Source organism: Charadrius vociferus, unplaced genomic scaffold (genome assembly GCF_000708025.1).
Source record: "Charadrius vociferus isolate BGI_N301 unplaced genomic scaffold, ASM70802v2 scaffold190, whole genome shotgun sequence".
In the NCBI taxonomy this organism is placed as follows: Eukaryota; Metazoa; Chordata; class Aves; order Charadriiformes; family Charadriidae; genus Charadrius; species Charadrius vociferus.
Window position 1 is genome coordinate 783,247 of NW_009646608.1, and position 12,764 is coordinate 796,010.

Below are 12,764 nucleotides of genomic sequence, written 5' to 3' on the forward strand. Positions count from 1 at the left end.
TTTACTGCCCCACAATAATGCTGGAATCTCAGTTGCACTAACCATCCTCAACTGCCATCAACTGCAATGCACAGACCTTCACCATTCTGCTCAAAGAGACTACACAATCTCTTATCTTAAAACTAGTGCTTCAATGAGGTCACACAGCTCATGAAAAATAGGTCATCTTAAACTGTTCTGCATGCACTTAGTCTATTGAAGAGTTCATTAGAACACTAAAACCCTAGACAAATAAAGCATTACCTCAAGCTCCTGACCACTTGGTTTAAACTGATTTTTCTTCCCCTGGATTTATACAGTGCAACAAAAACAGTGACATGAACACTCAATTTATAAAATCTACATCAATGGGTGAGATTAGTCAAGAAACTAAAAAGCCAGCTGGATGCCTACAAGTTTTAAAGGAGGGATCCCATACACAGTCTTATTTTGCAGTCCTACACTGCATCACAAAAAAAACCCCAAACCACCAAACAAAAAACCCACAACTATGAAAAATACTGAGAACGATGTGTTTATTAGCTGGGTAGGCAATACAGCTGTTTTGAAACAGCTCCTTTTTAAAATAAAAAGATATAAGCTCACATTTTGCATCTTGCTGTTAGAAGATGTTCAAGAAGATCATACTTCTACTTTTCCTGGTAATCTCAATGGCCAGGTCAATATTACAAACTGTTCCTGATATTGCAGTGTCACAACTAATAAAACACAGAAACGGAATTAATTCCTCCCTGAAAAATGAGTCCTCACAAGCCTTGCTCTTGTTAGATTTAAGAACAAGGGTTTTTTGCTTTATGTTGCTATGTACTACTGTTTAGCGAGGACATCGATTCATTTTTAAGTCTCCCACTCTCACCCCAACACAAAACCAAGAACCCTTACTAAAAACCAAGCCAACTCATTGCACACATTTTCCCCCAGGGACAGGATGAGTGAGAACAAACGGTACGTGTCAGATGTTGGTCACACTATGTCAGTGCTGTGCTAGCTAGTCACTGAGGGCAAGCTACAGGGGCTAGAGAAAGTAAACCACAGAAATCTCCAATTATTGTAGCTGTGTCACCAAAAATAATGCTGATACAGTTATACCAGGAGAGGAGTGCTTTTACTAGTACTATTTATTTCATCTGGACTAAAGAAAGAGGAAAAGCGTAACTTTGCTAGAAAAAGCCTCACCTGCACATACTGACATTCTTGTACTACAGACCTGGCTTCGTTTTGGCTTCACTAGGTAGCACCCTTAACCCAGGGCCATATGGCTCCAAGAGTTCTTAACATACATGAAATTTAAAAAGCCTAAGACAGACAGCAAAATGATGATATAAGACACTTTAAAAAAAAAAATTACTAAGAGGCTAAGCATCTAATGTATCAAATAGTAGAGAAGTCAATACATTTACAATCACATTCTTGAATTTTGAAGCCAGGTTATGCGTTATCTAAGCATGTTCTGAAAACATTAAATCCTACTGAACCTACAATCACAGAGTGCCACACAGCACCACAGGCAGTATACAGTTGGACATCAGTCAAGCTCCAGAAGAAAACATCACACCGCAGGACAGCACCTTGCTCGTAAATCTGACATGCAGGAAGCTGAACCAGGGCCCTCTTCAACTAAGATGATAAGGGACGAGGGGCAATGGGCACAAACTGGAACACAGGAAATTCCATCTCAACAGGAGGAAAAACTTACTTACTTTGAGGGTGAGAGGGCACTGGCACAGGCTGCCCAGAGAGGCTGGGGAGTCTCCTTCTCTGGAGATCCCCAAAACCCGCCTGGATGTGTTCCTGTCCATCCTGATCTAGGCAAACCTGCTTTAGCAGGGGGGTTGGACTAGATGATCTCCAAAAGTCCCTTCCAACTCCTACCATTCTGTGATAACCTATAACAGCTCAGCCCAGTGTGCCAGCTTAGTGATAGGATAAGGGGTAATGGCTTCAAACTGAAAGAGGGGAGATTTAGAATAGATATTAGGAAGAAATTTTGCCCTGTGCGGGCGGTGAGCCCCTGGGGCAGGTTGCCCCGAGAAGCTGTGGCTGCCCCATCCCTGGCGGTGTTCAAGGCCAGGTTGGACGGGGCTTGGAGCAACCTGGGCTGGGGGGAGGTGGCCCTGCCCAGGACAGAGGGTGGCACTGGATGATCTTCAAGGTCCCTTCCAACCCAAACCATTCTGTGATTCTATGAGGTCCAACTTACATATGAGGCTCTACAAATAACACACGAAGGATAACCTGTAAAACAGACGGGCTGGTGGAAAGTATCAAAGATAGGAGCCAGCAAGTTTGGCTCCACATGTCAAGAGACAGAAACATTGTTCTGACTGGTTTTCATTCTAGTTGCTAGCTATGGTCAGCTTCCAAAATGTCATTTCAGACCACACATTTCAATGACAGTTTCTGCAAAAAGTATACAAGCTCATGTATTTTTGATGTTGTCAGAGCACACAGCATGAAAACTGAGCTGAAAAAATAAAAATTGCAATTTGTACATGGAATTCTACACTGCAAGGCACGTTCAATCCAGGAACATTGGAAGCAATGGAGAAGAGGAACGTTTGTTGGTCCATGCACTTAAAGTGCAACCTCTGATGTAGCCAATACTGTGTGGTTAAGCTGCACTTAAACAAGGATCAGAAGGGCTTTATTTCGGATTTATCAGGTTTACAGATTGTAAAACTGTTAAAAAAAAATTGTTTTTTTTTTTTTAATGCTGTTTCAGCAGGCAGCTGAGCAAGAACCACCTAAAAAACCCCCAAAACAACCGATAAGCTAACAAAGCATTGCTGTGGCTGAATTGAGAACTTCAAGTTACAACAGTCACTCTTCCAGTACTCCCTAAAATAAGACAATCTCTTGACCAGCAGTCTCCCTTATGCTCTCAAGGGAGACAAATGACTTTGCAACTACCACAAGAAATCTTTACAGAATCTAACTCCAGCTTCCTTTCTCCAGAAGAGTGTTATATTTGATTGTTTAAAAAAAAAAAAAAAAACAAAACCAAACCACTAACACGTAATAAACACAGTCTGCTTCATGTGTAAGGTGATCCTACAACAGATTGTTTAAGCTAGGATTGCAAATTATTCTTTTCGGTCTGGCCAACAAATATAAACTCAGACACAGTAGTGTCTGATGAAGGTATTTTTATAAGCTGAAGATGGATCTCATATGGTACAAAACTCAAAGAGTTGGCATGTGGCTTATACCTATTTGCATGACCACTGTAATGAGTGATGCCATTCAAACAAAACCAGAAAATGCTCCTTCTCTGGTCTTCAATTTACACTCACATCAGGAATAGGGGAATTTATTACTTTACCATATCAAGCGTCATTTTTGTTTAATGGAACATGCAACAGATTAATGGAAAAGCTGTATTTTAAAAGGGCGACTATAAGCCGAAAATAAGGCAGGGCTTTTATTTTACATTAAATTAACTAAAGACCCCAGGAGTGTAGAAGTGACACACACTTTACATAGCTTCACTGTGTTTTTAAAACCCCAAAGTGTAAGAGATGCAATTCTGTATGACAGAAGTCTATAAATAGCATGTAAATGTATGACAGCTGACAGAAATAGTGACTTTATTTTAAAAGTTTTAATGGCAATAACTAATATCAAATTGTCAAATTAATTTTAGGTCAGAGGTTTTGATTGTCAGTCTCTCCAAAGATTTTGTTGTTGCACTTAATAGATCTGTTACTACCAAAAGACTAGCAGTTGCAATGAAGAAAAAGACACAGTTGGACTATGCTTTTTTAATATATTTTTCTTCATTAAGAGTTAAATTATGCTACTGCAAAAACCCATTCATAGGTGTCTTAACTGTCTGCTGCTTCTATTTTTCTCTTAACTGAGCACAGAACTGAAACTACATGAAGAGCTTAACTCCGTACATGTTGCTTCGTTTCAAGTGCAGACGTTTCTAAGAAAGGTACTGTCCACAGCTATACTAGACGGGGTACATCTTCACCGCAGCTACGCTACGCAATGGTTAACCCTATTCAAGTGCCACTGCTGCAGGTCCAAAGGAGAGCGCATCTTCAGTGCGCAGCACTGTCCAAGACTGCAGCCTTCACTTCCATACTTGTCTGTGTTTACCTAGAAGTCGATAACACACTTTGTGTTGAAAATGTGCTCTTCTCTCCCAGAAAACACAGGAAAATTCATTTGGTATTTAAGCGGAAGAGAAGCTGAATCACTTAGGTCCTTCAACATATTCCTATCTTCACTGCAAAGGGAGTATTTCTGGCCTCGAGTTAGATTCTCAGCTCTTAGCACACACTCCCAACCGGGTAAGCCACTCTGCCAGCAAGCAGTGTCACACGGAAATTCTGTATGCGCATCTATAAATGAGCACACCAGGTTTAAGCATGGATTATAAATCCAGATAAACTGCAGTTAAGATACCAGAAGTTGAAGAGAAGTGACAACCATAGTAAGAGATTTAGATACAAGTTTGCCTTACACCACCCTAAAAAGCCTCTCTGAACTAAAGTCATATTGAACCGTAAAGAACCAATCATAGAAAAAGTATGTATTTCAATTTGAATAAAAGTTATATTCAAAGAAAGTTACAATGTAAAATTTTCTCACCTCTGTGCATTATTTTATGCTTTTCCCTCAGATATGTGAGTCCTTTTATTACCTAAAGACAAATAAAAAAATTTTCAATTTATGAAACAGAAAAGATAATTGCATGCTTGGTCTGTACAAGAATTCCAACAGAATGCAACGCAACAGAAATCCCAAAGCATAATCACTGCAGTGTATTTTGCTTTAATTTGTACCTCCAGCTCAGACTAGAAAAACAGAATCAACTGAACCCTTACTGGAAGTTCTGCATACGCAGTTTGTTGCACAATAGCTATGAAAATGTAACATTCAAAGTTTTTTAATTAAATGTTAATTCTGTTCTTATCCAGAAGAATCAGCTGATACAAAAGCGGGAAAATCAAAGTAAACACAATAGAATGTGTTACTCATTCCAATGCCCTGAGCTACCAAATAATGACATGTACAAAGACTGTTTTTTAAAAGGAAGCAACACTTAAAAATCCAGTAATATTTCTCTCTCCCACACCCTTCAGTCCTGAGGCAGCAGCTTCTTAGATATGGCATTACTGCACTGAGACACAAATGTACCCAACTCCTGCAGTCTTTGAGAGCGACGAGCACACTTACCGCAATGCTAACTTTGCCCAGTATCTGCTCTGGAATTCTTCCTGCCTTTTTCAGTACTTGATCCAAGGAGCCGCCATCCTAATAATAAATGTTTGAATAGTCAAGCTTTAATCAAATTACTCTAAAGCATTTTAAACAGGAGTGTAGTCTGAAGCCTAAATTTGGTGAATAAAAAAAAAACGTCGCTTTTCATGTTTGATTTAACATTGTTATAGCACATATCTGAAACAAAAAAAATAAATCATTCCTCAGTAGGAATGAGTCAGTTTCGTGTTTGTGTTAAACAAACATTTGGCCAGTAACAACATCCACTCAAATAAACACTTCACACAATGGTCTTCCATACTATTATTTCCATGGTTTGGCTCTTGTTAAGGAAGTACTGTCCACAAATAGCTGTTGACCAAACATTAGGAATTTTACAGATTTCTGTAACTTTCAGATCAATGAACAACATGCCTTTTTTTTTTTTTTTTTGCTTCTTGTTAGAGCCATCACACTATAGTATCTCCCTCTCCAAAGAGTGCGAGGAGGAGTGAAGAGGCCCAGAAGATTGCATGATCCTGATTTAGAAGGATGAAAATTCATCACACTGGAAAAGACCGAGTTCTATTCCTGAATATAATGCGTGCTAGTGCCACCCCATGATCATAATTAAACGCAGATCCCTGTTCCCCTCATCCCCCAGATGAGAACCTACGCAGATAACGTTGGCCTCGCTTAGTTCTGCATATCCAGGGTGACTCTGTAAACTTCCAAGGATGGAGGGTTGATTTGGCACAGCTCTCCAAGAGCCAAAATAGGAAGAAATGTTTTTAAAGTTTCATGGTAAGTAACTGTCTTGCTAATCTTATTAGGTTAAGTAAATTGAATGCATGCACATACACCCCCAGCAAAGCGAGATATATTCCACTGTTGCTAAGAGCTCCTGAGAAGGAAAACTGCAAAAAATACCATTTATTTTTAGCAACTGATTCAACAATAGGCTCGTACATAAGTTCTAGATTCTCTAGAACAAAGAATATACAGTCAAAGAAAAAAGTAGAAAGTTATTTCTCAAACTAAAAAGCAATATTCTGTTGTCCAGATCAGCATTTGACATCTCCCAGTACTCAAGACAAATCTAACTTGAGAAAGCCATTGCCTTCTGCCTTAACCTATCCTTTGGAAGTTTTCATCACCATTTAGACATGTGAAAAGAAAAGCTAGAATGCGAAGTTTTATTATTTGAGGACTAAAAATCTTATGAAAAGCAAAGCATAAGTACTTCAATTTGATCATGTATTTCTGTTAAAAAAACCCACACCCACATACACTGCACTTGATTAAAAATACACCAACAGAAAAAAGTCTATATAAATCTCTTGTATAAGCAGTCTGCATTTCTGAACAGCTGTCTCTGCTGAGACAGTGGTATATTAGCAAAGATTTCACACAGAAAAACATCCACTTTTTTCCCCCCCCTCCCTGAGGACTAACTCCAGTCCTGGAAGAGACTGAACACAATTCAATTTTCTAGTGTTGGCTGCAACCTTCAGTGTCTTTCAGGAGCAAACTTCAATCTTTTTGCCCATTAAATACCTGCTGCTAAGCAAAGTTATGCATTGATTTTGAATTTACGTACCTAAAAATATCAAACACTCAAATCTTCAAGTTCTATGCCCTTTTCACTTCCAGCTTTTTGTTCATATTCATACTTATGTTTTGTAACTCATTGCTAAAAAGAAGAATTTTGACTGGCAGTAATTGAAAGATACGTACAAAAAAGACAGAGACTCTCATCTAATTTTTTTTATCCAAAAGGAAACAAAAAACTTCGACCTAATGATCTACATTAAGCCAACAGCTTAATGGCTTCATTGAAACTACAATTTAAATAATTCACCTTCCCTTTCTATTTCATATCTTATTGATCAATTGTTCTATGTGTAAAATCTTGTATCCAGTCTGACTTAGATCAGCTTCAGCACTGAAATACCAGATTTCATACTGCCTTCTCCAATCAAAGAGATGTCTGCTGTCACAAATATCATTCCCTGCTTAGAAACTTGTAAACCCTGATCGCTCCTCTTAATTTTCTCATTGACAAATAAATTGAGATTCTTTAGGCCTTTTACTTCTACACATTACTACATACCACCACCATCTCTTTTGGCACACGTTAACACACGCTTTTAGCAATTGCAGATGTGCACACTTGTGACATTTAATAATGTATTCTGAAACACTGCCCAGACAGTCATTTTTAACTTCTATTTTTTGTTATTTTCAATTTTGAGAAACTAACTTCTTTATAATTCCCAACAGTGGTTTGTATTTTGAGGTATGCACACCTTCCATTCGGCTAGTACATGCTTAAAAACTGGATCGAGATCACTCGTTCCTAGGCAACCATCATTTCTTCTAAAAATTTCCGTAACAGAAGACCAGAGAAGCATTAAAACAATCACATGTAGTTTCCAGAAAAAAATAAGCTTTCTCTCCAAAGAAACAGTTTTTTCAGGGAAAAAAATGAAAAGGTCTTCAGATTTATTGTATTTCATAATATTAAAAACGTCCTCTACTAAGCAAGCGAGGCAAAAAATTTGACTGACCTTTAATTACAGAAAAATTACTTTTAGTGTTTGGCTCCATATGGATAGAGAAAGGCAAACAGATGTCAAGAAGAATGTGTACTTTTTTATTAAAATGAAATACAGTTAAAAATATTTTTGGCATTAAAAAAGTTGTTCAAGATCCTTCTGGGCTTGATCACTTCCTGTGCACTATTCTTTATGCTTGCATTTTCTGTAAAATTTGGAAAAAAGGAGTGAAAAATATGGATTCATCTAAATAAGAATAAACTAGATTCTTATTATCATAGCTACTAAGGACTACACAGCTGTACCATCAGTGATCTGGTCCCTTTTGCATAAAAGCAAAACTAAGCCCAAATCAGAACAAGTGTCTAAGTAGCCAAATTGGGTAAACATTTTTAAATAAAGCAAAACAGAAAGGACCACGGATAAAGGAGAAGCAACTGGGAGGCAACGTTTGTACAGCTTCAACTACTACAGAAGAGCAGGTACCAGAGAAGGAGATAAAACAGCTCGTACCAATCCCAACCTCAGGTTTGCAGAGTAAATCCAAAACACAGTATCTGGTTCTTTATTCATGCAGAAAGGTCTACTTTAACTTAAGCCCTGCTGACACTCGGGTTTTACATCAATGGTCTGTTAATAATTTCAAGCTAAGACGTACTTATATGTACTTACCATATGTTCCATGCAAATGCTGATTTCTCCATCACTGTAAAAAGCCCCATAAAAACCCACGATGTATGGAGAGTTGCACTCATGCAGAACTTGCAGCTCACGAATGATCTGGTTTCGAATAGCTGGCTTGATCTCTAGATGAATTAACTGTAAAAATAATCCACTCTTATTATTTTCTTAGTGGCAGAAGGAACAAGTTCTTCAGAGAGGTTTTCAATACCTAGCTGGGTAAGGCCCTGAGCAGCCTGGTCTGATCTTGTAGCTGACACCGCTTTGAGCGGGAGGTTGGACTACACAACTTCCTAAGGCCCCTTCCAACCAGAATTAGTCTGTGACTCAACTGTAAAATAATCCATCCTTATTTTCTTAGTGGGAAAGGGAAAGAAAACCACTACAATACAGCATGAGAAAGCTGAAACATCAGCAACCATGAAAAGGTGGGATTTTCACCTCTTCACAAAACACTTCTTTTTACACATAGTTCAAAACCTGAAGGTCTTTATGTTGAAAAGCCCTGAACAAACATCTAAAGGAAATGTGTCAAAGACATACTGACTCAGAAGCAGCTGCTGAAAAATACCTGCACAGGTGTTTGTAAAGCATCCGTGGAAGGAATGAGCTGAGCCTCAAATTAAAAACTCCCCAAACTGAATCTAACTATAAAGGGGAGATTACATAAAATACTTGGTTCCACTAGACTGTTTATCTCATAAAAGAAGTGTCTGTCTTTGGTGAAAGGGAAGATTAAGAGACATAAAAAAAAAAAAAAATCTCAGTTCTCTTACAAACTAGGTCACAACTGCTACTGGTTGTAAACCATAAAGCTGAATCATTGACAAATACTCTTGCCAGAAGAACAAGTACCTTTTTTGCACAGAAGCCACCTGCACCCCACAATGAAACTACAGAACAGAAGATGTCACTATATTCCAAAGCATTCCCTCATTCTCAGGCTTTTTTGTGTTCTTATTATTTCCAGTACCATCCAAACCCTGAAAACTGGTCTGCAGCTGTGAAGGAAGATCTTAGGACAGGTGGTATCTTTTCCATTCCTCTAAACTTATGGCCCAGAACACAGGATAATGTCACTTTTCCCTAATTTATGCCTTTCAGTGACTTCTTTTAGGCCTACTCATTGCTAAGTCTACTACATTTACACAGCTGAGATTCTATTTCTCAACATGGGAAAAGAAAAATATGAAAGAAGGGAGAATGAATGCCTATCCTACAGCCCTAACACATGGGATACTATTTCTGAAAAAAACAGGAAGTTTAGGTAGGACAAGCATGTGTGACCTTTCCTACTTTTTGAAAGATATCAACTTCTCTGAAAGTCAGCATTAAATAGTCTTTTTGTGCGTGTGTCAACAGCACTTATTTCTCTAAAGTCACTGTATTATATCAGAGACGCTCCTTAACAAAAATCATCCCTGAGTTCTTATTTTTGAGGCACTCACCTTTCTTGCCATTATGAGACCAGAAGGTTTGTGAGATACTTTGAAGACCACACCGCCGTTTCCTGCTCCCAGCTCACTGATCTTCTCAAAGTCATCATCCTTCAGCTCTCCAACTTTTTGCTTCTGAGTAAGGAAAGCTTCAAGGCGCTTCCGTTGCTGTTCATCCAACTCTAGTTCTTCCAGCTTCTTCTGAAGTGCTTCCAAATTTGTCCTGTACAACAGAGAAAGAATAGATGATTATTAAGCTGTTTGATCTTACCCAGAAGTGTTGCAAGAGGAAGAACAATACAACATTAAGGTCAGAGATTAAAGCCACTACACTTTTGCACCTGTACACGTTATCTAGAAGAACCTGACTTGTACAGTCATCCCCATAAGACATACATTATTGTTACTCTGATTTAAGTAAACAGTATTTTAATCCAGATAAAACAATGACAAACACAAAGAGATGATACCTAGTTTCCCCATCTTTGAGGTTCTGTCCAAATTCATGCATGTTAAGTTTCACTATCTACAGGAGTGGCTTAATGACTCAGCGTTTATGACCCGAGATCTCATGAATCACAGCACATCACTCCACATTATTTTTAGTTTCATTGTCAAGGATTGTATTGCGGTTTCCTACAGAGTTTGTCTAAATGTTTTATTTACTGATTTACACATAACTATATAACAATTAATCCGTTCATAAGCTTCTTATTTAGATATAAGTAAAAAGTGATAAAGCACAGCAAAACAAACACGCATTAAAAAAGTAAGGGGGTGTCCCGTCCCCTCCCCCCCCCCAGTGGGCACTGGAAACACAGAAGCCTTTTTTAGTTTAGCTGGGGAAAAGAAACAGCCCAAAGGTTTTAAGCTTACTTCTTCCTTCGTTTAAGTACACATCTACTAGAAACCTAGGTTTAACATCATTAAGCAACACAAAACAGAAATACAAAACTTTAAGCAGTAGTTAAATTTTGGACTACAGACAGAAGCTCAGTTTCCCAGGAAGATTCTTTTTTAAAAAGTTAAGTTGGGGGTTGGACTAGATCTCCAGAGGTCCCTTCCAACCCTGACCATTCTGTGATTAAATCCTAAGAAAATGCTTCATTCTAGTAACATGACAACTTAAAAGCTCATTTAAAGTTTCCCACTTCCAACTGCAACAGTAGGTTGCTGCAAGAGTACATATTTAACAGTAAGTATCTTTTTTTGCTTGGCTCAGCCAAATTTAATGCAACGTTCCCAGGGAATACAGTGTTGCTAGGATGAAAAACTTCAGGAACAGAATCTATGTCATCAAAGCCTAAACAACTTCCCATCAAAGATTAGTTTTCACCAATAATCAAGGAAACTATTTCTATTCATCACTTCATAAAACATCCACTTTCAAAACATGCTGTACAAAAAGATGTTATCTGAATGCCCAGCAAGGTGCTGGTCAGTTGAGGAGATGCAAGGTTGATTCTCCATGAAGCAACAAATAACCCCCAGACTCAAGGGAAATTGCTAAGCTAACCTAGGAAGTGATAATGCTTAGAAAAGTTAAATAGAAGAAACAGAATAAGACCTTTGATGGAATGATGAGTTCTGTTTAGACTGTCATTTTGACATTTTAACAGCCCAGGCATAAGATTACTATGCAACATTCGTGAGCAAGTTTCACAAAACATTCACCTAGGGCAAATGTAATTTGGCAATGCTGCGCAAAACCAGTCTTACATAGTAAATGTCTATGTACTTATTCTACTGTAGTTATAATGCCATGTCTCTATCTTAGTATAAAAATAATTTAATTCTGGTGCAGATACTTCATTTTCAGGCTATCCTACAAAGAGAAACATACTCCCATTTCTGTCCTCGTACCATGCTTTATACTGGTACAACCATATTGGAATATAATCATACAACAAATATCCTGCAGTATCCACAATGAGAAGTTTCCCCGTGTAGACAAGCATGGCTTATAGAAACATTCAAGTTAATCTGACTTACAGACGCTATTTTAAAGATGAGCCATTAACAAAGAGACATTTTTGAAATCTAATTCCTAAAATGCAGAACAAAAGCAACTTAATAAGTGGATTCCCCCACCCTTCAAGTGTGCCCAGCAAAGCAAACGAATCCCAGCCCGATGCCAAAGTAATGTGTATCTTTTCTAGAACACCGCTGAACTAGCTCTTCTTACACTATGAACGCAATAGAAAAATCTGAGCAAAGTCGGGCACCCCTTACTTTCCTACAATAAACTCCAGAACAATGAATGCTGGATGCAAATTCTGGATTTTACCCTAGAAGGTTACTGTTATGAGAAGACGTAACTCATGTTTTTCAAGGCACAAACACGGACAAACCCCACCAGCACGGCACTCCAATACACTCCCCGCGTCAGACTGCGGCCAGCGAGGAGGCGAAGCGCTCTGGTTGGTGACCTGCGAGGCAGAGAACACGCTGCTTGCTCGGGTGGTTCCTCCTTGTAGCAGGATTAAACAACTGCAAGCTTTTTACACACACTTGACAGATACTGCTCAATAAAACAAACATGGATTTTATGTATTTTAAACTTTGACATTTTTCAGAAGTACAGACTATTTTTATCATATAAAACCCTACACATCTAGCAGAAATGGAGAATGGAGATACCTGGTATTTTTGAGGCCACTTACTAAGATAGTATCCTTCAAATATTTCTTTATATTAGAAGCAGAGCAACTTTATAGTTTGTGTTCAGCCATTAAAAATAAACTTCGTCATAGTGCGTTTTACATGCCTTTACCCTGTGCTCGTATCAAAATCATGACTGCCCAGAAAATACGGCCTATAAAACATCTTAAATTAATCAGGCAGTTTTATTGGATCTGACTTTTGCAGAGATAGATCT

The 12,764-nt window shown here is 38.3% G+C and overlaps 1 protein-coding gene across 1 annotated transcript in view; it reads right to left on the reverse strand.

Moving 5' to 3' along the window:
* MAP2K1 (mitogen-activated protein kinase kinase 1) overlaps positions 1 to 11,844 on the reverse strand; it is a 25,859-nt gene extending 14,015 nt beyond the window's left edge. The window contains exons 1-5 of the mRNA XM_009887359.1: positions 11,750 to 11,844; positions 9,899 to 10,109; positions 8,442 to 8,588; positions 5,188 to 5,265; positions 4,600 to 4,651 (exon numbers count right to left, since the gene is read on the reverse strand). Coding sequence (XP_009885661.1) covers positions 4,600 to 4,651; positions 5,188 to 5,265; positions 8,442 to 8,588; positions 9,899 to 10,109; positions 11,750 to 11,844 — 583 coding nt within the window. The remainder of the gene's footprint in view (positions 1 to 4,599; positions 4,652 to 5,187; positions 5,266 to 8,441; positions 8,589 to 9,898; positions 10,110 to 11,749) is intronic.
* Between the last annotated feature and the right edge of the window lie 920 nt (positions 11,845 to 12,764).